The following is a 26468-nucleotide window of genomic DNA, read 5'->3' on the forward strand; positions in this document are numbered from 1 at the left end:
TTTATAAACCTCAAATACAAAGGCACATTTTATCAAGGCTTGAGTATGTAAGTACCAAATAAAAATGTGCTAAATGGCAGAACCAGTATGTAAAAAATGAATTAAAGATATAGTCTGTACAGGGTTGTATGAAAAGTATAAAGTGAGTCACTTCAACTCACGTCAAGCAGGTAACTATTTAGAAATAGCAATTGAATATATAGTGTGTATAAAGTATACCTTTAGACCATTTGACATTTTGGTCTTTTGTTGATAAAACACCATATAATTGACAGACATTTCCATTTTTCATTTAGATGTTTATTGTTATGTAGGAATAGCAAGAAAAAAGTGCTATGTTTTGTGCATTGCTGCTTACACTAAAGCATCCTATCTTTGCATTCAGTTTAGGGTGTGTTGCTGCCTCACATGGTGATTAAATGGATCTTCTCACAAAGACTCTTCCAGATCATTGGTTGTTCATGGTGAACACGATCGACTGTTTACAAGAAACTAGTTTTTTTCCTAAATGATTAAAAAAAAAAAGATTATTTTGGAATGGTTAAAGTCCTTTCAATTAGACACAAAAATATTGAGTATTTTTTCTCTTCAGAGAGTATCATTTTTTTGTTGCTGTAAGGGATGAAAGACCCATGGGTACTGCCCTTTAAGAACTTGCAATCCTGTCATAGAGAAAAACATGCAAAAAAAAAAAAAAGCGTCAGCTGCTAGACAGAATAAAACATGTACTTGAAGGAGGTGCAAATAAGTTAGGACAAAGTAAGATGCAATTAAATCCAGAGGAAAAGTTGAGTGGTAAAGAAACAAAATGTTGGACTAATGGGTTGCAATTGTAATCAGAGCCTGAAAAAATAAAATATAAGGTAATATATTTTCTTGCCCTGAGAGACCATTTAAAAAAAATTGCATGAAACAAGTGTGAAGTCTAAAGAAATATATGCAGATTTTTCCTTTCTTCTTTTTATCCACAAGCTCAAAGGAAGGTTGAAAATAGAGTTGTATTTGTAATTGATATTAGAGAACACCTTTTAAAATAAAAATAAGAGGACAGACGATTGTAAGCTGCAATTTTTTCTAAATGTGCTATATCACATCATGTAATTAAACAGTTTCTGTGGGAAAAAGGGCATAGAATTATAGTAAGCTTTTTTAGTCAATCATGTAGTCATGATTTTGTGTAAGGTTTACTGAATTCACGCTACTCAGAGAGCTTCTCAGGCACCACAGTGGTTGCTCTTGTTTTCTCCCACTGCAATCCTCAATTGTCTGTATAAACCAGAAAAGGTTTACAACTTCTGATAAATGGAGTTGATGAGATTTAAGTCTTTTGCTCTCACCATTCTAGCACTATGTAACAAACTATATAGAAACAGATTTTTTTTTTTTCATTTAAAAAATGCATTTGGGAATCTTTGTGTGATAGCAGCACTGGGAGAATGCGTTGTGAAATTCCCATTGCTGTGAGGGATATGTCAACATCTGGCACTATATAAATTTTTTTAGTGTTTATTTATTTTTGAGAGAGACACAGAGTGAGAGTGGGGGAAGGGCAGAGAGAGAGGGGGACACAGAACCGAAGCAGGCTCCAGGCTCTGAGCTGTCAGCACAGAGCCTGATCGGGGTGGGGGGACGGGGCTTGAACTCAGGAACTGTGAGATCATGACCTGAGACTGAGTTGGACGCTTAATTGACTCAGCCACCCAGGGACCCCAACACCCAACGCTTTAGAAAGCACGCGCTTTATGCTTTTGCCCTGAGGAATGCACACCACTGGCTCTAATGGGGAAAGGGGCCTCTTCTGCCCCTCACCCAGATCTCCCATTAGTGCAGTCTTCCTCCATGGGGAAGCACTGGATCTCTCCCTGGGGGCCAGCAATGCACAGGGGTCCCTGAACAGTTCCCTCTTCAGATCAGCTAGCCACTAAGTGGAGTGGAGCCTGTATGCTGGCCTGTCTGTTGTCAACTTGGCCACACATTCTCTGGGACTATATTCAGCTTACCTGAGCTTCAGGACAGCGCTGTGTAACATGCAGACACCTCTCCTTCCCCCAGCCACCTTCGTAGTCCCCTTCTCCTAGACAGTGAGGGGGAGGATCAAGCTTATTATATGGATGGAGTCAATTGATTTCCATTCAGTGTGAGTCATGTTTGCTTTAATTGGTACATAATCAATGTCCATTCAACTAAGACAGTCAGCATGCTCTTTTGATGAATTGCTTTTAATTTTGCTCTGACAGTTTGTGGATAGATTCTCAAAGGTGATATTACCTTGTTCATCCAAAACTGAAAGTTTTACATCTATAAGCCATATGGCAATGCTCTGACATTAAATCATACTCATTTGAAGAAGTATAATTCGAAGGCTTTGAATTCCCCATGCCAGTTTATGTATTGCTCTAATCAAAGAAGGTGATGCGGGGCGCCTGGGTGGCGCAGTCGGTTAAGCGTCCGACTTCAGCCAGGTCACGATCTCGCGGTTCGTGAGTTCGAGCCCCGCGTCGGGTTCTGGGCTGATGGCTCAGAGCCTGGAGCCTGTTTCTGATTCTGTGTCTCCCTCTCTCTCTGCCCCTCCCCCATTCATGCTCTGTCTCTCTCTGTCCCAAAAAAATAAATAAACGTTAAAAAAAAATTAAAAAAAAAAAAAGAAGGTGATGCATGAAAATATACTAATAAAACACAGTCAGAGAAAAGGATCATTCAATTGATAAGTGAATTTCTATCTAAAGTTGAATCATAGTGATTAGAATTGAATTACTGAGAATAGATTTAAAAGTAGGTTTCAAGTCACCATTTATAGTTGAGATAAACTGTATTCCACTTCAATTTTATTTAAAAATTAGATTTTCCATTCAGTAGCAAAATCACAAGAGACAAACTGATTTTTAAGGAGAGTGTGAAACATATTTAGTCAAACCATGATGGCTTATAGAGATAAATATTTTTTTTTCCATTACTCCCATTTTACACAACTGAATAGAAGTAAATAAAGCATGTTGTTAGTTAAGCAGTCTCGTAAACATTAGTACTTTCACATATATTCTACTTACATTTAATGTTATTATCTGAACAAAGGGTTTTAAATTTGAAGGAAATGTTAGAAATCATTTAACTGAACACTCTTACTTTACAACTGAAGAAAAAGTGGTTAAGTGATCTTAAATAATCAAGTTTAGCAGCACAGCAAGTGAGAAAGACATAACTAATATCGGGTATCTTGACTCCTACTAATGTAATTTCTACCATATAACTTATAAAGCTACTTCTTATCTGTTTTAAATCATTGTTATTGTATTTTATTTGCTATATTTATTTGAGCTTTTGAATTCCTTGAAAAACTTGGCATTGACTCTGAACCAGAAAACCAAATGATGCTATTCATTAATTCAACATATATTTATCACATCCCTAAAAGACAAAGCCCTAACTTTTCAGAACTTATGCACACTAGAGAATGAGATAAAAAAAAGAGAACATGGGCAATTGCACTAGAACATGATATGTGATATGATATGAGGTTATCATACAAAGTTATGAGTACAGAATAGGAGCACAGATCAATCTTGGGCAGAGGTGGGTAGGTCTTATAATGAGGTTGATTTCAAGTTGAGTCCTGAATAACCAGAAATAACCAGTGAAGAAGGGTGCAAGAAGCATATTTCAGGATTGGGGAACAGACTGTGGAACAGAGTGTGAAAAGACTCAGAAGCAAGGCTGTGCAGTACTCTCGCAAGGATGTGCTAGGAGATTGATTTTGCTGAAGCTGAGTGAATGACAAGAGAAATGAGTAGAGAAGTAAGCCAGGGTCAGATAATACCTGGACGTTAAGCTGAGGGAAATAGAGATCTGTTGAAAGGTCTTAAAGAGGAGATGCAAAGTTCACTCTGATTCAAGGGCTGGGACTGGCACCCCTGTAGCCAGGGTGATCATCTTACTATGTGACTTTCCTGCTTTCAATCATGCAATGGCTGCCAGCCTCCATAGGACAGAGTATAACTAATCTTATTACAGAATTTAGAGGGATCTGTCTGTTTCTTCCATCTTGATGCCAAATTTCAGCTATACTAGAATGGAATGCTTCATGCTAAGAAAACTGGCTTCTGGGACATTGAAGATGGTACTTCTTACCTGGGACATTTTTCATTTTTCTGTTTGTCCAGGCAGCACAGGCTCATACTTCAGGCTTCAACTCAAGTATCACTTCCTCCAGGAAGCTTTCTCTGAAATCTCCCAATCTTTAAGCCAGTTTTTGTCTACTCTATATCTTCAAGGCCAATTGTATTATCATTGTAATATCATTGTCATCCTATCATATGATTGCATTAAGATTCTTGTGTTCTTAAGAAAATTGAACCTGAATAATGTGTATGTGGCATTCTATGAAATAAGAGTAATAGAGCTGACACTGATGAAAACATAAGTTGTAACTACAGATTTACTTATTTTTCTCCCCACTGGCTATAAATTTGGCTCTGTAAATGCTTGTTGAATAAATGAATTGGTATAAAGCTGGGACAATGAAACCAATAGAAGGTGGTTACAGATGTGGTGTAGGGCCTGACCAAGAGAATGGCAATGGAGTTGGATGGAAGGGGATAATCTCTAGGGCTGTAAAGGATATAAAGGGGAAGACCTGACTGGACCAGAGATCAGCTGTGAAGGATGATGGCAGAATAGTGGCTGATCTTTAGGTTTCTAGCTTGTGCAATGTCTTGGTACTAGTCACTAAAACAGGGAGCTCAGAGCTAGAGTCCTTATAGAAGGTTAAATTCAAGACTTCAGTGTTATGCATGTTGTATTTTTATTTTTTTTATTTTTTTTATTTATATATGAAATTTATTGTCAAATTGGTTTCCATACAACACCCAGTGCTCATCCCAAAAGGTGCCCTCCTCAATACCCATCACCCACCCTCTCCTCCCTCCCACCCCCCATCAACCCTTAGTTTGTTCTCAGTTCTCAACAGTCTCTTATGCTTTGGCTCTCTCCCACTCTAACCTCTTTTTTTTTTTTTTTCTTCCCCTCCCCCATGGGTTCCTGTTAAGTTTCTCAGGATCCACATAAGAGTGAAACCATATGGTATCTGTCTTTCTCTGTATGGCTTATTTCACTTAGCATCACACTCTCCAGTTCCATCCACGTTGCTACAAAAGGCCATATTTCATTTTTTCTCATTGCCACGTAGTATTCCATTGTGTATATAAACCACAATTTCTTATCCATTCATCAGTTGATGGACATTTAGTCTCTTTCCATAATTTGGCTATTGTTGAGAGTGCTGCTATGAACATTGGGGTACAAGTGCCCCTATGCATCAGTACTCCTGTGTCCCTTGGATAAATTCCTAGCAGTGCTATCGCTGGGTCATAGGGTAGGTCTATTTTTAATTTTCTGAGGAACCTCCACACTGCTTTCCAGAGCGGCTGCACCAATTTGCATTCCCACCAACAGTGCAAGAGGGTTCCCGTTTCTCCACATCCTCTCCAGCATCTATAGTCTCCTGATTTGTTCATTTTGGCCACTCTGACTGGCGTGAGGTGATACCTGAGTGTGGTTTTGATTTGTATTTCCCTGATAAGGAGCGACGCTGAACATCTTTTCATGTGCCTGTTGGCCATCCGGATGTCTTCTTTAGAGAAGTGTCTATTCATGTTTTCTGCCCATTTCTTCACTGGGTTATTTGCTTTTTGGGTGTGGAGTTTGGTGAGCTCTTTATAGATTTTGGATACTAGCCCTTTGTCCGATATGTCATTTGCAAATATCTTTTCCCATTCCGTTGGTTGCCTTTTAGTTTTGTTGGTTGTTTCCTTTGCTGTGCAGAAGCTTTTTATCTTCATAAGGTCCCAGTAATTCACTTTTGCTTTTAATTCCCTTGCCTTTGGGGATGTGTCGAGTAAGAGATTGCTACGGCTGAGGTCAGAGAGGTCTTTTCCTGCTTTCTCCTCTAAGGTTTTGATGGTTTCCTGTCTCACATTCAGGTCCTTTATCCATTTTGAGTTTATTTTTGTGAATGGTGTGAGAAAGTGGTCTAGTTTCAACCTTCTGCATGTTGCTGTCCAGTTCTCCCAGCACCATTTGTTAAAGAGACTGTCTTTTTTCCATTGGATGTTCTTTCCTGCTTTGTCAAAGATGAGTTGGCCATACGTTTGTGGGTCTAGTTCTGGGGTTTCTATTCTATTCCATTGGTCTATGTGTCTGTTTTTGTGCCAGTATGTTGTATTTTTAATTTTCTTTAAATTGAGAGGGAGAGCACGAATAAGTGCAAGAGTGCGTGCACACACACGTGCATACAAGTGCACTCATGTGCAAGCGTGTACACGCATGTGGGGAGGGGCAGAGAGAGAGAGAGAGAGAGAGAGAGTGAGAGAGAATCCCACACAGGCTCCACGCTGTCAGTGCAAGCCCTGACATGGGGTTAGATCCCACAACGGTGAGATCATGACCTAAGCTGAAACCAAGAGTTGGAGGTTCAACTGACTGAGCCACCCAGGGCCCCTGCATGATGCATCTTTAGACCTGAAGGATCTACAAGCAAAAATATGCTCGAGATGCCAGTATGAGGGTCCGGAGCTTCTTAGGGTAATTTGGCTAGAGAGGTGTGAGTCTTTGACATAAGAGTGGCAGGACACGTGAATAGAGTAAGAGGAAGGAGCTGAAAATGCAAGCTTAAGAAACACAAACATTTTAGGACTGGAGGAAGTCATAATGAACTGTTACAAAGGTGCAGTGAGATAACAATAATAGTAAATGTCTGTTGTGGGCTTTCCATATACCATAGTGCCAAGTGCTACATCATTTAATCAATCTGACAAAAATGATGTCTACTATATCCATATTTTTCACTTTCATATTTTATAGCTGCTAAAGTAATGAAATTTACAATGATACAAATACATAATTTAGGATGTAACTCTACTATCTATTCCATTTTATAAAAAACTTATGGTGAAGTTTAGTGCAAATCCCTCTAACTTTTCCTACACTTTGCATATTTATATTGCTATTGATAATTCTTTTAAAGGATTGTGTTACCTTTGTGCAACTTAATTTTTCCAGATGATTGCAACTGATTTGATTTATATTTTAAAATAGCGGCCTCGTATTCCATTGTAAGGATGCAAAACACAGTTCAAGTAATGCTACAATGAGTAATCTTCACAGTGAAGAAAATGAGGCTTATAAGAGGCTTAGGGTAAAATTGTCAGGGAAAATGGTAATAAATGGTGGAAATAGGACTCAAGAGAGAGAAGCTGAATACATATCAGACGTCGGAGGCCTAAAGACGACGTGCTAGGAAAGACGGGGGTATTAGCAGTGCAAATGCTGCAGAGATGAAGTGATCTTTAGCAAGAACCTGTTAGTGACAACCACTAATGCCTGGTGAATACATTTTAATGGAGCAAGTCAGAGGGCATGGTCGAAGGTGACTAGAAGGTGATGCAGAGGAGATGGGGACTTAACCAGCTTTTTCAAAACTTTTAAAGGAGAGGAGAAGAAAAAGATAGGGTGGTAGTTGGAGGGGTTTCTGAGGTTGAAGAACTCTATAAGCGATACCATTTGTTAAAATCCAAGCCATTTTTATAGTTCATCAAAATGCTTTCCTTTGATTTGTAATTGAATGAATATATAAACATCAGAAAAGATGGGTGAAAAAACAAGACAAAATGCTAAATAAAATACTAAATACTATACAAAATACTAAATACTGAATAAATGTGCCTCATATACCTTGACCTGTATATAAGCATCACGAAAGTATGCGTATGATTAAAGCAATTCTGATGTCTTCTTTCTTGACAGCTTAGTATAAAACATTCAAGAAGACATAGAAATGGAAAGAATACTATGAGGAAACCCTTATACCCACTAACATACTAAAAAATAAAATGGTAGTAAATTACTTAAAGCCCTATGGTATCCCTCTTTGACCCTGCCTCTCTGTCTTCACCTGAACAGCTGCCAGTATTATGAACTTGGTGACTTCTCTTTAGAAGGTAAAATGTTTTGTAGGAATACATTTTCATGGAAGCACGATGACAGCTAATAGGCATTAGTATAAAATATTGATCGATTATTTGACACTGTGAGAAATACTCAATTTTGAAAAAGTTCAGAAGATATTTTTATACAAGTGGTAAAATGAACTTTAGAGGGTGATTTAACCCACACCAGCTAAGTTAATTTTTATGTAAACCAGGCAGTCTGGGCATTATAGCAAAAGATAAAGCTTATGAGATAAGCCAGAGCTTTTTCTCTGACTGATGTTCTTAATTGCATGCCGTTTCCTTATTGTCAAAGTGTCTAATATAAAATTTTATGCTCAAAATGATTTTTTTCCAGGTTAAGCTTCTTAGGCTGAAGCACCCGTCTGCCTTGTGCATTATGCTGTTCATTTAGTGGAAAGGATGTGCTGTTTATAAAAGTGAGTCTCATGGCAGTCAAGGCACCTGGTTGGTGGCGTGACATGAAGGGAGATGAGATGGGACATTATTCTAGAGGCACATCAGCAGAAATTAATCAAGCTCATTGCTTCTCTGCATGGTACTCCTCATCCATCCAATAATTTAAAACCTGGTCACATTATGCCAGAGTGTAGCTAACTATTTCCTGTAACACAGGAGTGTTTTGTCTTTCTCAGAGACAGCTTCAACAGTTTTTAATGTTCAAAGAAAGTGAAATAGTTGAACTTTATATTAATAAAGAGTTGCAATCATTTTTACCAGATTACTTGTTTCCCCCCTTTAAAAGTCTGAGTTATATTTTGATTTATTGATCATTTTTGAAATAAATATATAGTTTTTGATGCTCTGAAAGGTCTATTTCTTTTCTTTGGAGAAAAACAATTTTTAGTCTCATAATCACAAAATATCAAATCAGCATAAACATCCACAGCAAGCTCCTTTGAGACTGGCTTGCATCAGGTATTGAGAAGTCAGTATCAATACGACTTTGTCCTTTTCTTCAGGAAGTCCAAGGATCTCCTTGTGGAGACAAGCAGACACAGTCATGCCTGATGATTCCAGGTCCTTTAAGCCACAGCACATTTCAAAGGCTGAGATTACACTCAAAGACACATTTCACTCGTTCACTGAGTTTCTCTGAACTTCATACTCTCCAGCTCCCAGTTCTCTTTGCAGGAGACAGAGGCATGTTTTGGAGTCTACCCTCCCTCTAAGAGTCCAGGCAGTCAGGTAAGATGGACCAGATAAATCAAATGAGCAGCTTTCCAGGTTGTGGGCACCTTGTTGACTTCCTACATCCACTGCTTCTCCAATCTACTGCTCATACTCCCCATCACCCCAACCTCATCCAGGCATTTGCTTACCTTACCAATGGGTGCAGAGCCATCACCATGAGGCTGGTCTTGCTTTCCATCTTCTTCCCCTATTTCTTTCCTGTTTCCATTAAATTTCTCAGGTTGGTAAAATAGGTCCTGTATTTACTCTTAAAGTTTCTTTCGGGGCGCCTGGGTGGCGCAGTCGGTTAAGCGTCTGACTTCAGCCAGGTCACGATCTCGCGGTCCATGAGTTCGAGCCCCGCGTCGGGCTCTGGGCTGATGGCTCAGAGCCTGGAGCCTGTTTCCGATTCTGTGTCTCCCTCTCTCTCTGCCCCTCCCCCGTTCATGCTCTGTCTCTCTCTCTGTCCCAAAAATAAATAAACGTTGAAAAAAAAAATTAAAAAAAAAAAAAAAGTTTCTTTCATCCCCTCTGTAGGCAACAGACTTTTCAAATAAGGCTGCCAGATAAAATACAGTATATTCAGTTAGATTTGAATTTAATTAAAAACATTTGTGTAAGTATGCCTCAAGTGTTTCATGGGACATATTTATGCTAAAAAAAGATTTATTTGTTGTTGATCTGAAATTTAAATTTATCTAAGAGCCTTTTCCCCCCCTAAAACAGGCAACCCTAATTTCAGATGGCATTACACAGCCCAGACCCCAGGTGACCATTGCCCTTTTGGCCCCAGGATGTTAGTCAAGCCCCAGCAAGTTTGTGGCTCCCTCTGCTGGGAAGCCTGCCCCCATCTGGCTGGAGCTCCACTCCAAGGCTGTGAGCAGAAGTAATGGGTAGCCTTTGGAGAAAGTATGCTTATCGGGAGTCATGAGTAAATCCATGCGCATGAAGCAAGGGGCATTTTGAAGAGTTGAGCTGCAAATTTTATTTTTCCTCAGTTGTTTTATATTTTAGGAATTCTCATAACCTTATAAAGTTACTTACTCTTTGATTAATTTTGAAATCATGACATCAATATTTTATTTTTTCTGCTCTAGAGTGGATATTCATCAAACTCTTCTGGTATTCCCTTGTAACTTGGATCCTAGAAAACTTGCAACTGTCTTTAGAGTCTTGTTTTGTAACTTCCAAAGGATTATAAGATCAGAAGATAGAAGTAGGATATGATTTTCAGTGATTAGTGTTCTGGAAATATACAATTTGGAAACCCTAGCTGTATAAATGACTACTCACAGTTTTTTTCTTATTATGATATTGTCTTATTATGTTTTACCTCATTGTGAACGTTGTTCAAATCTTTTTCCATAGTTACTTTTCATAGTACCCAGGCATATACTGCAGAGTTGCTGAGGTATGGGAAACTTTTATCATAAACCTGTCTCTAAACTTTTATAATCAAGTACTGTGAAAATGGACGGTTAACAGTTTGAGCTGACTGCCACATTAAGACCTATTCTGGGCTATTCAAGTTATATTCTCCCTTGAGTTGCAATTTTGGTAGATTGAGGAACAATGTTGGCTAGATAAGGGAAGAAAGATGGAGCCAAAAAAATCTACTCTCTGAGATGTTGCTGGGCCCCTGGTGCTTTTTTGGAGGGGCCTATCTCTTTCTCACACAGTTTTGGAGGAGGGATGTGCTCTTGACCATGATTCTGGAAGCAGGAGGCTCTGGGACCTGGCCTCATGTTCACGTAGTCAAGGAACAGCCTGCAGCCCTTTGACTGGTGGGAGAACATTTGGAAGGCAGAGAGTTCACAGTCATCTTCTGGAGAAAGTGTCTATTGATGACTGGTGCCTGGTATCAGATAAAAGGCAGTGTTCTAGCCAACAAGGAGAGCAACCAGACTAAGCAAAGCCAGAATACCAGACAGCCAATCAGTGTGTAAGATGCTAAAAGGTGAACGTTTTGGTCATAGCATCAATGTGAAAAGCTATACTATCACCAGTAGTGGTCATTATCCTGAAGGATTCTGTTTAAATTTACGGAACTATGCCTATCTTAAACTAGAAAACATCACCTTAGCAACTCTGAAAATGAGGCTTTGGCAAAATAAACCTCTAATAGTTCAGATAATTTATCTATAGTATATCCTACAGTGGTGAGCTGAAAATGAAGCAGAGTTGCCTAACACAGGGAGCACATCATAATTGGTTCTCAATAAACATTTGGTGAAAGAACAAATGAATTAGTAAAGGATTGAAACTGCATTTGCATCTTTAAACAACATTTTTTTTCAAACTTCATGGGAGGATTAATCCATGACTTCCTAAATCATTCTTTGTATCACTAAGAATTTCATCTTAATAATCCATTAACACATAGTCGGCTAGACATTTTCAAGGCTTTCTTCTATAATATAATCCTCTTTAGTAAGCCAGAAGATAAATACTTTGGGAAAGACACGTGAATGTCTGTAACTGCAGCTTGAGAGGAAGTGAACCACTGGAAATCTAAGGGAAACGCTTTCAAAAGATGATTTAAGTGAACTACAAAAAAAAAATCATAGAAAACCAATTTATTACACATTGAATCAAATGTCAAAGACAATTTCTTTCAAGAATCTAAAATATGTTACTTGTATATTTTGAGGACTATTTCCACTTTAAAAAAAATACAGATGAAACACATAGGGATTTTTTTTTTTAACTTTACAAATTTTACTTTCTTCCACTTGTTTTCACTGGTGGCCTTTGAGTGTTTAATGTGTACTTAGCATTGGGACTGTAAGGAAGGGCAAACACCTATCGTTGCCATGTGCTTGTTGTAGAAAATTTACTTCTAACTCTCGTGAAGGTTAGCTAATTATATTCCATTAAAAGAAACTCAGGTCCTATTCCCTGATTATTAGTAGATATGATACAATAACAGGAATGTCAATATTTTGAAGGACAAAATCATTCCTGAGAAAATGAAAGAGATTTAAGTTTGAGCAGTTGGTCTGAAAATATGTTACAACTGAAATTATATGCCTCAAAACAAGAGCAATGAGGCAGAACTGAATTTGTTCTTATCTACTGACACGGCATCACCAACAGGGTGACATTTACTCACTGGCATGTGCACTACATCGACAAGTCTGAATACAAGTGCATTCATTTAAGAAATGACAACTCTGGGCAATCCAGCAAAATAGTAGTTTTTACCGTGTTTATCTGTCGAAGGACCTTCACCCTGACAGACTCTTTAGTATTGTAAATAGGGAAACACATTTTAGGGAGGTTAGCATTGTTGATCCCAAACTGCTGCCCAGGGAGTGACACATGACCGCACACTGTCTTAAAAATAGCTGAGGCTTATATACATCCATCCAGAACTTCACCGGTTCTTTTACCTATACACACACATACAAACATGCGCACACGCACCTCTCAATCTTTTATGGAGTGTTTTTCCTCGAGGTGGTCCTTAGTGATTATTTTAATCTAGTTTCACCTGTACAACGATATGGAAACTGTTGACACTGGGAACTACCTGGGCAATGTACCTGGGCAAGGTGTATCCATTTAGAAAAGCCTTTATTAAAAGTAGGGAGAACCTTGGCAAAATAAAATAAAATAAAATTGCAAAACTTAATTCCTATAGATCTGTAATATGAAATAGTATTAAAATTGTCATATATATTATTTATTATAGTTTTAAATAAAACTTATCAGACTAATAAGACTTAATATAATCATCTCCTCGATCACATTTACTCCTCTGAAAGGAAGAAGAGGAATACAATCGCCTCCACTGCATCTAATAAGGTTTCTGGGAAGCATTTGTATCATCGGGGGAATAGGTGGATCAATTTCCTATTACTAGTTTCTGTAAAGGTGTGATATCATTGGTAACACAACACTAAGATGAAATGAGAATTTGTCAACTCCGTCTGCAACACCAGTCAATGTGATGTTTTTAAAGGCAATACCTTTGTTTTAATTCTTAACTTATCTGTAGTACTACATAGATATGACAAAAAGGAGTAAAAAAATTAAAATAAACCTCTGGAAAAAAGAATTTTGTCTATTAACTACCATAATGGAGACTGTGTACAAGTGACAATGGATTGTCAAGATATTATTTCAAAGTTCTCTAATGCTCTCGTGTTAGAGAGACTACTGGTTATGAATCCTCTAATTGTGGAAGGAAGAAAATTCTAAAATTTTGGTGTATTTAGATATATTAGGGGCACTGGTGTTTGGGGTCTGAGAGTTAAGCAGAGCTTATAAAAGGGGTGTGGCTATAAAAAGGTAACAAGAGGTATCCTTGTGGTGATTGAAATGTCTGTCTCTGGATTATCAATATCAATATCGTGATTGTGATGTGTTACCATTGGGATAAACTGAGTTAAGGGTGAGTGAAATCTCTTTGTATTAGCCCATAAAACTGCATATTAATATGAAATTATCTCAAAATAAAAATTAAATAAAAGTTCCCAACTTAAAATTTTAATTTAGTTAAAATTTTAAACATATGTTTTCTTATATTTTAGAGTTCAGCTGTCATTTGTCTGCAAATGAGGCTCACAGATGATGAAATAGAAAAACACTTGAGAAATAAATACTAAAGGAAAAATTTAGAAATGTGTTCTAATGTTTAAGTAAAGTTTTGTTCTTTTCATGAACATATGAGCTCCTAGGAGTGATTTAATTATGCAGGCATTGTTTGTGCAGGTAAAACATCTTCATATATCTCTTAATTATACATTATAGATGTAGATATAAAATTATGGTCTTCAACATCTAAAAAAGTCTATCAGTAATAAGAAAATTTGGAAACTGGTTTAAATTATCTGATAGTTTCTTAAGAAAGAAGATTCAGTTTGGGCATTTTGGAGGTTGATCAGAGTGCTGAGTGAGAACATCTAGAAGGGACAATCAACAAGAGGAAACCCTGCCTAAAGATATTAGAGAGACAAAAACAGGATCAGAAGGAAGTAAGAACAGATACAATTTTTAAAATAGGTAGAAACTCAAGGGGATAGATAATACAATAACAAATGAAAACCAGCAGAACGAATGGAAACAATAATTAATAATAGAGCAGATCCACCAAGAACCCAGATAGTGGAGTTATCAAAGAATTTAAAATAACTATGTTTATTATGCTTATAGAGATAAAAACTGAGCTTGACAATTCCTACATAATTGACATATGTGTATCTCTCTTTGCATTAAGCAGCAATCCTGGAACTAAAATTAAGGATTGAATAAAGAGACAGTTATGAGGCAGACTAGCAGGCTAATGAGATTTGAAAAATTATTTAATATATTGAAACCAGTTCAGACAGAAAATATCCAAAAGGAAAGATGCTGAGAAAATTGAAGGAAAATGCAGAAGATACATTAAGGAGACATGGAGGAAGCAGTGAGGATATATATCTGTACAATCAGAATTCCAGAAACAGAGGAGAAAGAAAATGGAATAGAGGCAACATATGGAGATAGTATGACTTAAATCATTCCAAAACACATGAAAGACATCATGATGGCATCAAGAAGCTCGATAAAACTCAAGAAGGATTTTTAAAGAACTATATAAAGGAATATAAGAATAAAAAGTGGTGAAACAGCAAAGTAATAAAAAGAGTACAGGACACTGCTGATTATGAAAGACAGGAAGAAAAAATAAATTCAGCTAGAAAAAAATCACTTTCAAAAGAGAAATGAAAATAGTGAGATCTAACTTTGCAACAGAAATACTATAGGCCAGAAAAAATGAATTAAAATATTTAATGTGCTGAAGGAAAATAGATGCAAATCCAGAATCTCATACCTAGCAAAAATATTCAAGAAGGAAAGTAAGATAGTGACTTTCAAGCAAATGAAACAAGTCATTTATAACCCTCAGATCTGTACTGAGGGACATATTAAAGGGTGTGCATCTGGTAAAAGAAGAACAATTCTTTCTGGAAACTCAGAATTTCTGGAAACTCCTTGTGTAGAAGGAATAAAGAACACGGAAAAGGATACACATGTATGTAAATCTAGAGCAAGGACTCTCAAATATTAATGTAATTTAGAGTCACTTTAAAGGCTGGCCAGACAACACTGTGAGATCCCATCCCAAGATTTTGATTCAAGATGTCAGAGGTGAGCATTTACATTTCTCATAAGGTCCCAGGTAATGCTAATGCTGCTGGTCTGAAGCTCACATTTTGCAAACCATTGAGGAACATTGGTTTATAAAACAATGATGTCTTGTGAAATTTAAAATTTATATTGAATTCAGTCTATGCATGTATGCACAATTATTTTGTGACAATGGTAGCTCTTCTGTTCAATAGGAAAAAGATGTCTTTTCAATAAACAGTCTCAATAAATGGTGCTGAGTCAACTGGATATTCATATTAAAAAAAAAATACTCTATCCCTTTCTCACACCATGCACTAAAATCAGTCTCAGGTAGATTGTAGGTTAAAATGAAAGGCAAAAATAATAAAACTTCTAAAGGGTACTATCAGAGAATATGTGAGTGACCTTGAGATATTCTTAAACAAAACCCCCCAAATACTATTCATTGAAGAAAAATTGAACTATTTTAAAACTTAAAATTATACTAATCAGAGACCATATTAAAAGTGCAATGACACTTCACACACAGTTTATACAAATGGCCAAAAAATATGAAAATTTGCTCAACCTCATTAAAAATTATGGAAATTATACTCAAACTACCATACAAACATGCCTGTTCAAAATCAGATGGGATAAGTTAAAATGATGGATAATAATAAGATATGTGAGAATGTAGCACAGTGAGAAATCTCATATACTTCTGGGGGGAGGGTGAAATAGCACAACCATTTGGAAAAGAGTTTGGTGTCATTTAGTAAATTTGAAGATGCTCATCCCACATGACCCAGCAGTTTCATTCCAACATATACCCATGTGCACCAAAAGACATATATTAGAATGTTTATACGTCATGATTCATAATAGCCCAAAATAGAAAAACAACCACCAACAACCAAATCTCCACCAACAGTAGATAGACAAGAATATTGTTTATAAAATGGAATTCCATGCATCATCACCAAATACGAACTAACTACATGCAACAACATGGAGAAAAGAGCCCTCTTTCACAAACGTAACACTGAATGAAAACAGCCAATCACAAAATTAAAATGAATGATTGCATTCATTTAAGTTAAAAAAAAAACCCAGGAAAAACTAAATTGTAGTGCACAGCCACCTAGTTTGTACAATTTTAAAGAAAAACAAGGAGGTGATGACCTTCAGAATGAAGATGGTGTAGCTTCCTTTGTTGGAAGGCAAGGCAAGTAGTTAGGAGGTGGGGAGAGAAGGGCTATGTGGGTACTGACAATGCTCTATTCCTTAACTGGGGTGAGCATTTACACAAGTCCGTGCTTTGTAATATACCACTGAGCTGTGCATCTTGTTTTGTGCCCCTTTCTGTATGTGTATTTTATTTAACAGTAAATGGGATAAAGTATTTTAAAATGTAAATTACTTACTATGTCCACTTTAAATATAATAGCAAACCAAATTGTGGTTTAAGGTTGCTTGAAAACACCAGAAGTCCTTAATTTAATTATTTTTTTCCAATAATACTTTAATAAATCCTTTAGTTAATTTATTCTTCTATTCTAGTTCTTATATTACTTTGCATTAATTTGGCAAGGTAAATTAATATTGAATAAGAATCAAACACTCTGAAGTCATCTGGATAAACACCTTGTTTAATTCTTAGGTTACTTTGCATATTTATTTTGGTTTCAGAACTGATTTCAAATGTAAGAGTAGAGGGAGAATAAGAGTAAAATTATCAGAGTGAGGACTTAATAGTTTGTAAATATAATGAAGAAAATTCTTATATATACCTGTCTTATATGGACCTATTCCAACAAACTTACTGCATGATAGAGGCAATTTACACCATATATTGATATAGTAAAATGAACCTATTTGAAGAAGCCTATCATTTATAAATAATAAAAATATCACTAAATATAGGTCACACCATACTTTGGACTAACAAAGTAAATTTTATCTTATAATTCCTTTCTAAAAATATGGTCTACTGTTTCCATCTCAGAGAACAAAATTAAGTAATTGGTTTTTAAGTACCTTTAGGTTCTAAGATTTAAGCCTACTTGCATGCTAACAGGTTAGCTGGCCAGAGTTTCATGTATGCTGTGGAAGTTGCAAAACCTCTGAGTTAGAGATAAACAACTTTATTACTCAGGAACAGCAAGTAGTCTAAGCACCAACATATTTTAGGCTTGTTTCCTAAGCCCTGATTCTCACAAGCCTAAGGGAAGAGGGTTGGATGTTATTGGCCCACATAGTAGGTGGTGTTACAGGACAGTAGCTTTGAGAACAGGGGACCAAAATAAACCTGCCTGCCCTGTGCTAAGAAGGGAGATACTACCTCTATCTTCCCAAGCTCTAAGCAAAACTTTCATTCAGATGGAGGTACTATCTCTAGCTTCCAATCTCTTCCAAGGCTGTGTACTAACACTGTACACACAGCCTTGAAAAGATAGGAGAAAAAGGGCAGTTTGTGCCCTGCTCCTATGACATTCAGAAACGCAAGAGAGCCATGAAGAACTGTCTCTCAATATTGGTGAAACCTCTTCAGAAAATCTCTTTATAGAATCCACAGGAGACAAATTTTCTTCAAGTTCTAGAATATTGGCCCAAAAGAAACTTTTCGAAATCTTTTGAACTGTGAATTAAATTATGTTGATAGTTCACATTATATTCAGAATGCCTTTGAAGAGTCATAATTACATAAAGTCCTAGAAGGACATTAAATAAATAAATATATATATTATATTAAAAAATATAGTGTGTGTGAGTGTGTGTGTAATTTTCTGCCTTCCCATTTAAAGTGTAAATTCCTTGGGAGTAATGACTGTGTGTGTGTATGTAATGTATTCTTTTATTCTGGTTCTTACTAAACTTTGCATTAATTTAATGAATAAAATGCCAGAGGTCTGTCATCCTTCTCCTTTTTCTTTTGGTGAACATCATTGCTAAAGAACAATAAGAAGTGTGTGCCTGTAATATGAAGGTTCTAATAGTCATCAAGGATGACAATGTTTACTTGTCTTCAAGACCGCCAATCCATAGAATCTACAAGAACGTCCCACACAGTGGAGCTCAGGAAATAATTGTTGCATTGAGTTGACTTGAATTTAGGACCCTATTCTAGTTTGTAAGCCAAAAGTTGCTCTTAGGGACATGCGCAGTAAAACATGCTGTGCTTTGAAAAGAGAAAACAATCCCTTTCCTCAAACCCTTAGATAGTCATCTGAGGTTGAAAGACTGTTCATTTAATGATGATTCCAGTATACAGGTGTGTAACACTAAAGAGAATGATTGCATGTGTCTCCAGAAATACATGCTTTATTACGAGATGAGAAGTGTCTATTTTTCCTTCCTCTGGGACTGTTTTTGTTTTTTGCCCCGGTGCGCATTTCCATTCTGTTCAATAGTAAGTCAGCAGCCAGAATTCATCGTTGAAATACTATTCATGTAAGTTCCTCCAGAGGTGTAATCATCAACACAAAGCTTTGGGACCACTCTGGTCTCCTTTTCTAAATTAAACATATCTGTCAACAACAAATGCAAAAAGTATAAAATATTTCTGTGTACTTCCCACATCGAAATGATCTCCTAAGGGACTTAGAAAATGTGTGTTCGTGTGCATTGCCATCTACAACAGCTACTCGCCGGCCGCTCCGGGGTCTTGCACACAAAGGGTGAGAGAGGGGCGTGAGGAGGCCGCGAGGCGTCGATGCCCCGCCTGACCAGGTGATGCCCGCTCGAGTAGCCTGCCGAGGAGTGTGGACAAGGGGAAGGCTAAACTTGGGGCTCAGGATATTTGCATGCGGCGGAAATCGCAGTCCTCCCCAGCGGAGTCAGGGTGAGAGGAGCGGGGTGCGTGCGCGAGCTGAGTGAGCGCTTACGTCGCAGCCAGATCTGTGCTGGGATAATTAGAGAGGAGTTGGGCTGAGCCGAGTCCTCTTTTAGCAGCGGCAGCCGGGGCCGCAGCAGCAGCAGCAGCAGCGGCAGCGGCAGCGGCAGCAGCAGCGGCAGCAAGAGCCCGGAGGGGCGCGCCTGACTCCCGCCGCCCGGGGCCCCCGTGGAGAGGCCCGCGCCCCGCAGCTGCCGCCCCGCCGCGCCCACCGCCCCGCGGCTCCGGCGCACAAAGGCGGCGGCAGCCGGCGTGGCCTTGTCCATCCAGGCGTTCGAACCCCGCTCCCTCCGTTCTCCTCTCCCGGAGACGCGAATGGCCGGGCCGGGCGAGGACCTGGGACGCCGGGGGCCCTAGCTCCGCACCCCCACCCTCCCGCTGGGAGAGGCAGCGGGCTGCTGGCTGACGATGTGGTCGCGGCTGCTCCCCAGTGCGTCTCCGGCCCGGGTCCCAGCTGCCGCCCCTCTTCGCTGCTCGCTCCATCCCGCGGAGAGGAGTTGATGCTGCTGTCGCCGCCGCCGCCGCCGCCGCCGAAGCCGGGGCTGATGGATGCCAGGGAGTGCCGCATTGCTTAGCGTCCCCGCCTCCGGGTTTGCTGGTAGGAGCCCGCCGCTCTTCTCTCTTGCTTTGGGGTTTTGTAGAAAAGGTAGAGACATTTTAATTTTATCCTCCACTCCTCTTCTCTACCTTCTCTCCCCCCGCCCCCCGCCCCCAACCTCGCATTTGAAATGTGTGTTCTGGGAAAGATCCCCCTCCTCCCTCCACCTCCCCCCTCCACCTCCGGGATAATTCCGTCGAAATAAAGGGTTAGAGGAAGGCAGAAGTTGCGGGTGGGGCTGGGGGGTGGTTAGCCCACGCTGGTGCCAACGCCACCAAAACCCTTCTGGTGCCTTCTGAGATCACGGTGTATCTAGGAAGGGAGGAGGGAAGGTGCGCTATCTGCAGAGTCTCCGCCTAATTGGATCATAATCATTTTAAACAAAATCCCACAAATGCCTTTTAAGAATAACATCTTTAAATAAGCATAAGGAAAAATAATTTCCTCCCCCCCCCTTCTCTCTTTTTCTTTCTGGCAAAGACGCTCTCTCCCCGCCCTGGAGCTCAGCGCTGAAGAGCCACCTTATTATTAATCAGAATTCCCATCGTTATCCCTGGCAGGCGCATCCTTCAGTAGGGACCGCAGAAGCATCACAGAGCTGGGGCTGAGATGTGCGTGGGGGTTGTTTTTGTTGCATCTTGGAAGAGAAGAGGACAGCATCAAGATCGGTGCCAACCGTGCTGGGTGGGCTTAGGGGTGTTTTGTTAGGGTTGAGGAAGGACAAGGAGTGTTGGGCCCGCCAGAGGTCCACAGCTCTTTAAAGGAAAGGAAGAGGGAACCAAAGTGAGGTGTTGTTTTTAGGCGGTGGGAAAAGAAGTTCATACTCCCACAAAAGAGCTGCCGAGAGGCAGGAGCAACAGGGTACTGGTCTGGACGCCAAGACAAACAATTTCCTGTACAGAAGAGGAAGCAGGCGGCAGGGAGTTCTGGAGGCCAGAGTGTGGTGGTGGCAAGGGCCAGGTCTGTTGTGGGACAGTCAGCAGGAGGAAGGGAAGGTTCAGGAACAAGCGGGACGATGACTCATTTACAAGCTGGTCTCTCTCCTGAGACCCTGGAGAAAGCTCGCCTGGAGCTGAACGAGAACCCAGACACATTGCACCAGGACATCCAGGAGGTGAGGGATATGGTCATCACCAGGCCGGACATTGGCTTTCTGCGCACAGATGATGCCTTCATCTTACGCTTCTTGCGGGCCAGGAAGTTTCATCACTTTGAAGCTTTCCGCCTTCTGGCCCAGTACTTTGAGTACCGGCAGCAGAACCTGGACATGTTCAAAAGCTTCAAGGCCACTGACCCTGGAATCAAGCAGGCACTGAAAGATGGCTTCCCTGGGGGCCTGGCCAATCTGGACCACTATGGCAGGAAGATTCTAGTCCTTTTTGCAGCCAACTGGGATCAGAGCAGGTAAATCCTAAATTCAAACTTGTACTAGGGATTCTTTTACTCCCCCATTTTCCGGATTTTACCCTGAGTCATGTCATAGTTTCACAGCTTTGGTGTTTTTGTTTATTTGGCTCATGGGGAGGGGAAAAGAAACTGAAACTACAAAATGAGGTTTTGGCGGACATCCTGGGCAGTGGAAGAAAGGCTTTTCTTTTTACCTTTGAAACTCATGCTTCGTGAGCACCTAGTTTCTACTGCAGCTTTAAGTGTTTTCCAGAACTGTGTTATTGTGCTGCAATCTGAATCATTCGCCTTCTAAATACAGCTGCTATATTTTTCACCTCTTGAATAAGTTTACTGTTCTATGGAAAAGTGAGTCTGAGAGTGGAGACCACTTTTCCTCCTTGTTCCTAAAGAAATTCTTAAACTAAATTCATCATCATCATCATCACTGTCATCACCATCACCATCATCCTCATCATCACCATCACCATCATCCCTCTTCTTAGCACTGAAGTTTTATTTTTAAAGAATAGCGTGGTGTTCAAGCAAGATCAAGTAGTTTTGTGGCTTGGGAACTTTTCTGCTTGGTGATGTGTAGATGAAGGAATAATACGATGTGTGTCACTTCAATGAAAAGGAAGAGTTGTGCCCTCTCGCTGAGCATGCCTGCTGACACTGAAAATAAAGGCTGACTGGTGTGTGTGTTCTACACCTGCCACTAATCTAAAGAATGTGTTTCCTGTCTGATGTGATTTCTCATCTTTTGTAAGGGAGTGGAAAATGTTCAGATATGTCAGTTGGTAGACTTTTGAGCTCTATTGCTTTTTAATGGAGGGGAAATAATATTTTTATTTTATCTACGTTATAATAGCAAGATGCAGAGAGGGACTCTTCCACTTGCTCAGTCAAAATTATTTTCTCAGACTGAAAGATATAAAAAATTATGAAAGACTCTTGTGTAAGGTAGTTTCAATTAAGTTCAAAGCTAAATATATTTCATGGGACTTAAAAATGTTAGCAGAACTATGAATCATAAGAAGCTGGTTGTTATAACATTGGTGTATTTTTAGTTCTGTGAATGGTGACTTTTGATGCATCTGGTTAGTTGAAAACATCTCAGGAACAATTGTAAAAGACTTTTACAGTTACTGAAAAAGTTTATTGATCTTACAGCTTTCTAGATAGGCTTCTTGGATTATTGAAACCTTAGAATGTGAGCTAATATTTTAAACAGGGTTTTACTTTTTTTAAGTTTTTAAAAAATATTTTTATTTATTTTTGAGAGAGACAGAGAGAGAGAGAGAAAGAGCAGGGAAGAGGCAGAGTGAGAGGGAGACAGAGGATCCAAAGTGGGCTCTGTGCTGACAGCAGAGAGCCAGATACAGGGCTCAAACTCACAAATCATGAGATCATGACCTGGGCGAAGTCAGATGCTTAACTGAGTGAGCCACCCTTAACCAACTGAACCACCCAGATGCCCCCAACAGGTTTTTTTTTTTTTTTCTCTTTATATAGTCACCTATTCCTGTAATTCTAAGTTGAGAACTACTCTGATTTCTTTTAGATAAATATAAAGACAAATTACTACCTGAAGAATCATAAAGCTAAGAAACTTAGAGTTAGCTATTGAGGGGGAATAGAGTTCTGTTTCTTATTTTGGTTATTTATAAAGATCTCACTCTACTTTTTATGAGGTGGCAAAGTTTAAAGGACCAAGAAAAGCCACTATTTGGCCACAATTTCTCTTTAAGAAATTTTTGTTTCCTGTCTGAGATGGACATTGTAGGGTTATGCAAATCAATTATTGTGTATATCAAAATTGAAAAATTTCTTCAAGAAAGAACCTAATCCATATATCAGAGTGGCATTTTGTTTATTGTGAGCTACAGTAAGATGGGAGCTGAGGAAATTTTACATTTAAATATATCTCAAAATCTCTCTGTTAAGGATATTAGAGAGGCAGATTGCATTCAGTGAAACTTGCATATACATCAGACCTTTATTCACTTATCTTTATAAGTGAACTAATATTCACACTGACATAAATCTAATTAAGATGAAAGAGTTCTCCTCTATATGGGAAGTTAATATTCCAGATTTAAAGAATATGTTTTAGTTCTCTATCTCATTCTTTCATAGAAAGGATAGGTTACTAGTAATCAGAATCTATCTCCTTGGAAATCCATAATGGAATCCATAATGGATGATTTATTAATTGGTATATAAAATTATTTTTATAATTTAAACATTAAAATCTCATACATGTGAAATTAAAAAATGAGAAGCTATTTCTTATAAAAAAATACTCTTAGGCTAAAATTTGTAAATTCTGTTTCTATGGTTGGAAATAAACAGGTATAATCAAGAAGTTATAGAATGTCAAGAACAGAAGGCACACAAGTTATTTTGAGTTTGTCTAAAATTCCTCCTATATTCTTAAAAAAATCTTTCCCTCCTTCCTACCTGCCCCCTATCTCAGATCTACATGTATCTAATAACAAGGACTAGTGGATCATCAGTTCTATTTTGTCTTAACATTCTCTGTAAACTTTTATCATTGAGATATGTCTAAGAACTGCCCTGGAGCCTGCAGGACAGACCTTTGGTCTGAATCCTTTTCCTTCCCACACTGCGCAGCCTCAATTTTTAACTGACTGGACTTCTACAGAAGTCTGTGTCACCTTCCCTCGATGTTTACCTTACTGCTGTTCTGTTAGGTAAACATGCTACCTGCCAAATTCTCTTCGTTCCCATGCCTTCCCTGTTCTGGGAGTCAGATCCTGCTCTCATCCTTCCAGACCAAACAACCTGGGTCTCTTGAGACGACTGTGCATCTGATCATGATTTGGACCACCTTCCTTGTGCTGTTCAGTGAATTGCCTGGCTTTCAACAACTTTTTTGAAAAGTAACATTGTTTTAAAGAAAATAAAATAGCATTGTTTTAAAGAAACAATAGGTGGGAATGTCCAAGGTTACACAGGGAAATTCCAGAAACAAGGTAGAAGAAAGTGTCTCCTTTATTTGGAAATAAGGTTATTTCCAACCTCCCAAGGGAAAAGCAAGATTTTTTTTTTTAATGAATTTTGAAAAATTTTGTAAAGATCTCTGAAATAACCGATCTGTATAACAAAAAAGATGAAGTCTTATGTTATTATATTTACAATAGCACGTGACCTAGAGTTAATGCAAATCTATATTGAGTTGAAGTGAGTTACGCATTAAAAAGAAATAATTCTAAGTAGGAAGTTCTCTTATATATACTTTCTCCTATGTTAAATTTGTAGGACAGTTTTCTGTGCTCCTCGGGAGACTAGCAAAAGTAAATGTGTGTGAGCTGGTGACTATAAATAAAATAGTGGCTCTTTCCACTGCAATGTAGTGCAGGTCAGTTTCAGGTTATTGCAAAGAATTGGACCATTTCCAAAGCTTTTATAAGAGACATGGAATCTTCAGGAAGACTAAGGTAAAATAATAATATTCACAGCATTATCACATTCTAATATATCTAAAAAATAATTAAAATACTGAAATGTCAAAATGACTTTCAATGTGATTTGTGGTTTTTCTCAAAAGGATAGAACAGGCTCAGATTACTTATTACATTTATTGAGTAGGCTCTACCTTGGTAAAGATTCATACAATTTCATCTCATTTCTTTCAGTTTGTCTAACATAATTTCTGAAAACAAAAGCAAATTCCACAAAATTACAAACAATTGAATCGTTACACCACATCACTAGGATGCAATAATCTTCCACATATCATGTGCTGTATTTCTTTCCTGGATGATAGTGCCCTGATTAGGACTCTACAGATACCTTCAAACTGTCCATTTGATTGCAACAACAGAACGTGAGGATAATGTAACACTGAAGCTAGAAGGGATCATACTACTTTAAGAAAAGGACGTTTGGAATGAAAGTAGATCACAGTTTAGACCCTAGAGCATGAGAGCAGGTATCTGAGAAGTTGAAATTCACTGGACCGTAGTTCTTGCAAACACTCGTGAGGAAATTATGTCACCTGAAACGTCCTGATGACACCCATTCTGATAGTTGGCCCGTAGGCTGTCAGCATGCAAGTAGCATTTTACCTCATTAGAATTCAGAGTAGTCCTCTACACTTTTGTACAGCAAACAAGCATTTATCTGGAAGCTGGTTAATAACCTTTAGAAAACAATTACATACAGCTAAAATAAACGACTCCTAATATAGTGGCAATTCAGAAGCACTGACCGTCTTGCATTATGTTTGGCTTGTCATGATAAACATTGATTATCACTTACAGTATTGAAGCTCTGGAAGGGATAGAAGACTAGCAGGTCAAACATCATGCTATGATTCTCTAACTTATCCTGGAATTTGCCTAAAAAACATATCATTGTAGTTTGTTTGTTCCTATTGTGTGGCTTTTTCACAAAAAAGACAATGATAATGTTTGCAAGTTCAGATTGAATTATGATTCTGCTCACATTTATTAAAATAATGTGGTCAGTCTCCAAACTGAAAGAAGGTTAGGTTGATAATAGATGAAAATTTTAAGATAGACATAGATTATACAGATTTGTTTTAATCCCACCATGAAGTTTTATTCTTCTCTGGAAGTGTGCTATGAAATAAAACAAAATGAAGTAAAAATTGCTAGGAACAGTCAAGCACAATTAACTAGATAATTAGGGAGAAACACTCACACTCAGTGATCTTGAAAACAAAACAAAAAAAAAACAAAACAAAAGAAAATAGGCTTCATTTTGAGGCCTGATTTTTGAAGACTCAGTTTATTAAAGTTTATATTTATTTATGTTTCAACGTTTTGTTTTAAGGTGTTATATATCGTGTCAAGGTCAGCAATCCTTACCTTTCAAACCCTGGAGACATCATTGTGCTATGTTATGGGTGGGTTTTGAGATTCAGTCAAAACTGGAAAAGCACGTGTGGATTCCATGGCACTTCTGTTCCAGCAGAACCTCTCTGTATTGCTTCCTTATAAGGAGGCTCTTTTAACAAAGATTCTGGAAACTGCATCTTATTCCAGACTATGCCCTTGGTTCATACCATGGAAAATGGGAAAGAAAAAAAAATTGTCCTGCGAAATGTTAGTGGAATATTGGAACGAATCTCTGGAAAAAAATAGGACGGTCTCTAGAAACTGGGGCAATTATACAGTAATTAGTGAAATAATCTTGAAATAACAGCAAAGACCAAGAGTGCCAACCTTAAAGTAGGATGTTGATTGGGTCTGACTTGAACTGGGCTATTTTCATATTTTAGATATACAACTTTAAACAAAGTTGAAGAGAAGCAAAGGATTTGAGGTTT

At 38.4% G+C, this 26468-nt stretch overlaps 1 protein-coding gene across 2 annotated transcripts in view; it reads left to right on the forward strand.

Moving 5' to 3' along the window:
• Positions 1 to 19402: 19402 nt before the first annotated feature.
• CLVS2 (clavesin 2) overlaps positions 19403 to 26468 on the forward strand; it is a 70490-nt gene continuing 63424 nt past the window's right edge. Inside the window, exons 1-2 of one of the 2 annotated variants that reach the window (XM_040474535.1) lie at positions 19403 to 19810; positions 20243 to 21166. In XM_040474535.1, coding sequence (XP_040330469.1) covers positions 20778 to 21166 — 389 coding nt within the window. In that variant the 5' untranslated portion in view covers positions 19403 to 19810; positions 20243 to 20777. The remainder of the gene's footprint in view (positions 19811 to 20242; positions 21167 to 26468) is intronic. The other variant, XM_040474534.1, reaches the window with a different exon arrangement.

This window comes from Herpailurus yagouaroundi, unplaced genomic scaffold (assembly GCF_014898765.1).
Source record: "Herpailurus yagouaroundi ecotype Mexico unplaced genomic scaffold, PumYag 139, whole genome shotgun sequence".
NCBI classification, from domain to species: domain Eukaryota; kingdom Metazoa; phylum Chordata; class Mammalia; order Carnivora; family Felidae; genus Herpailurus; species Herpailurus yagouaroundi.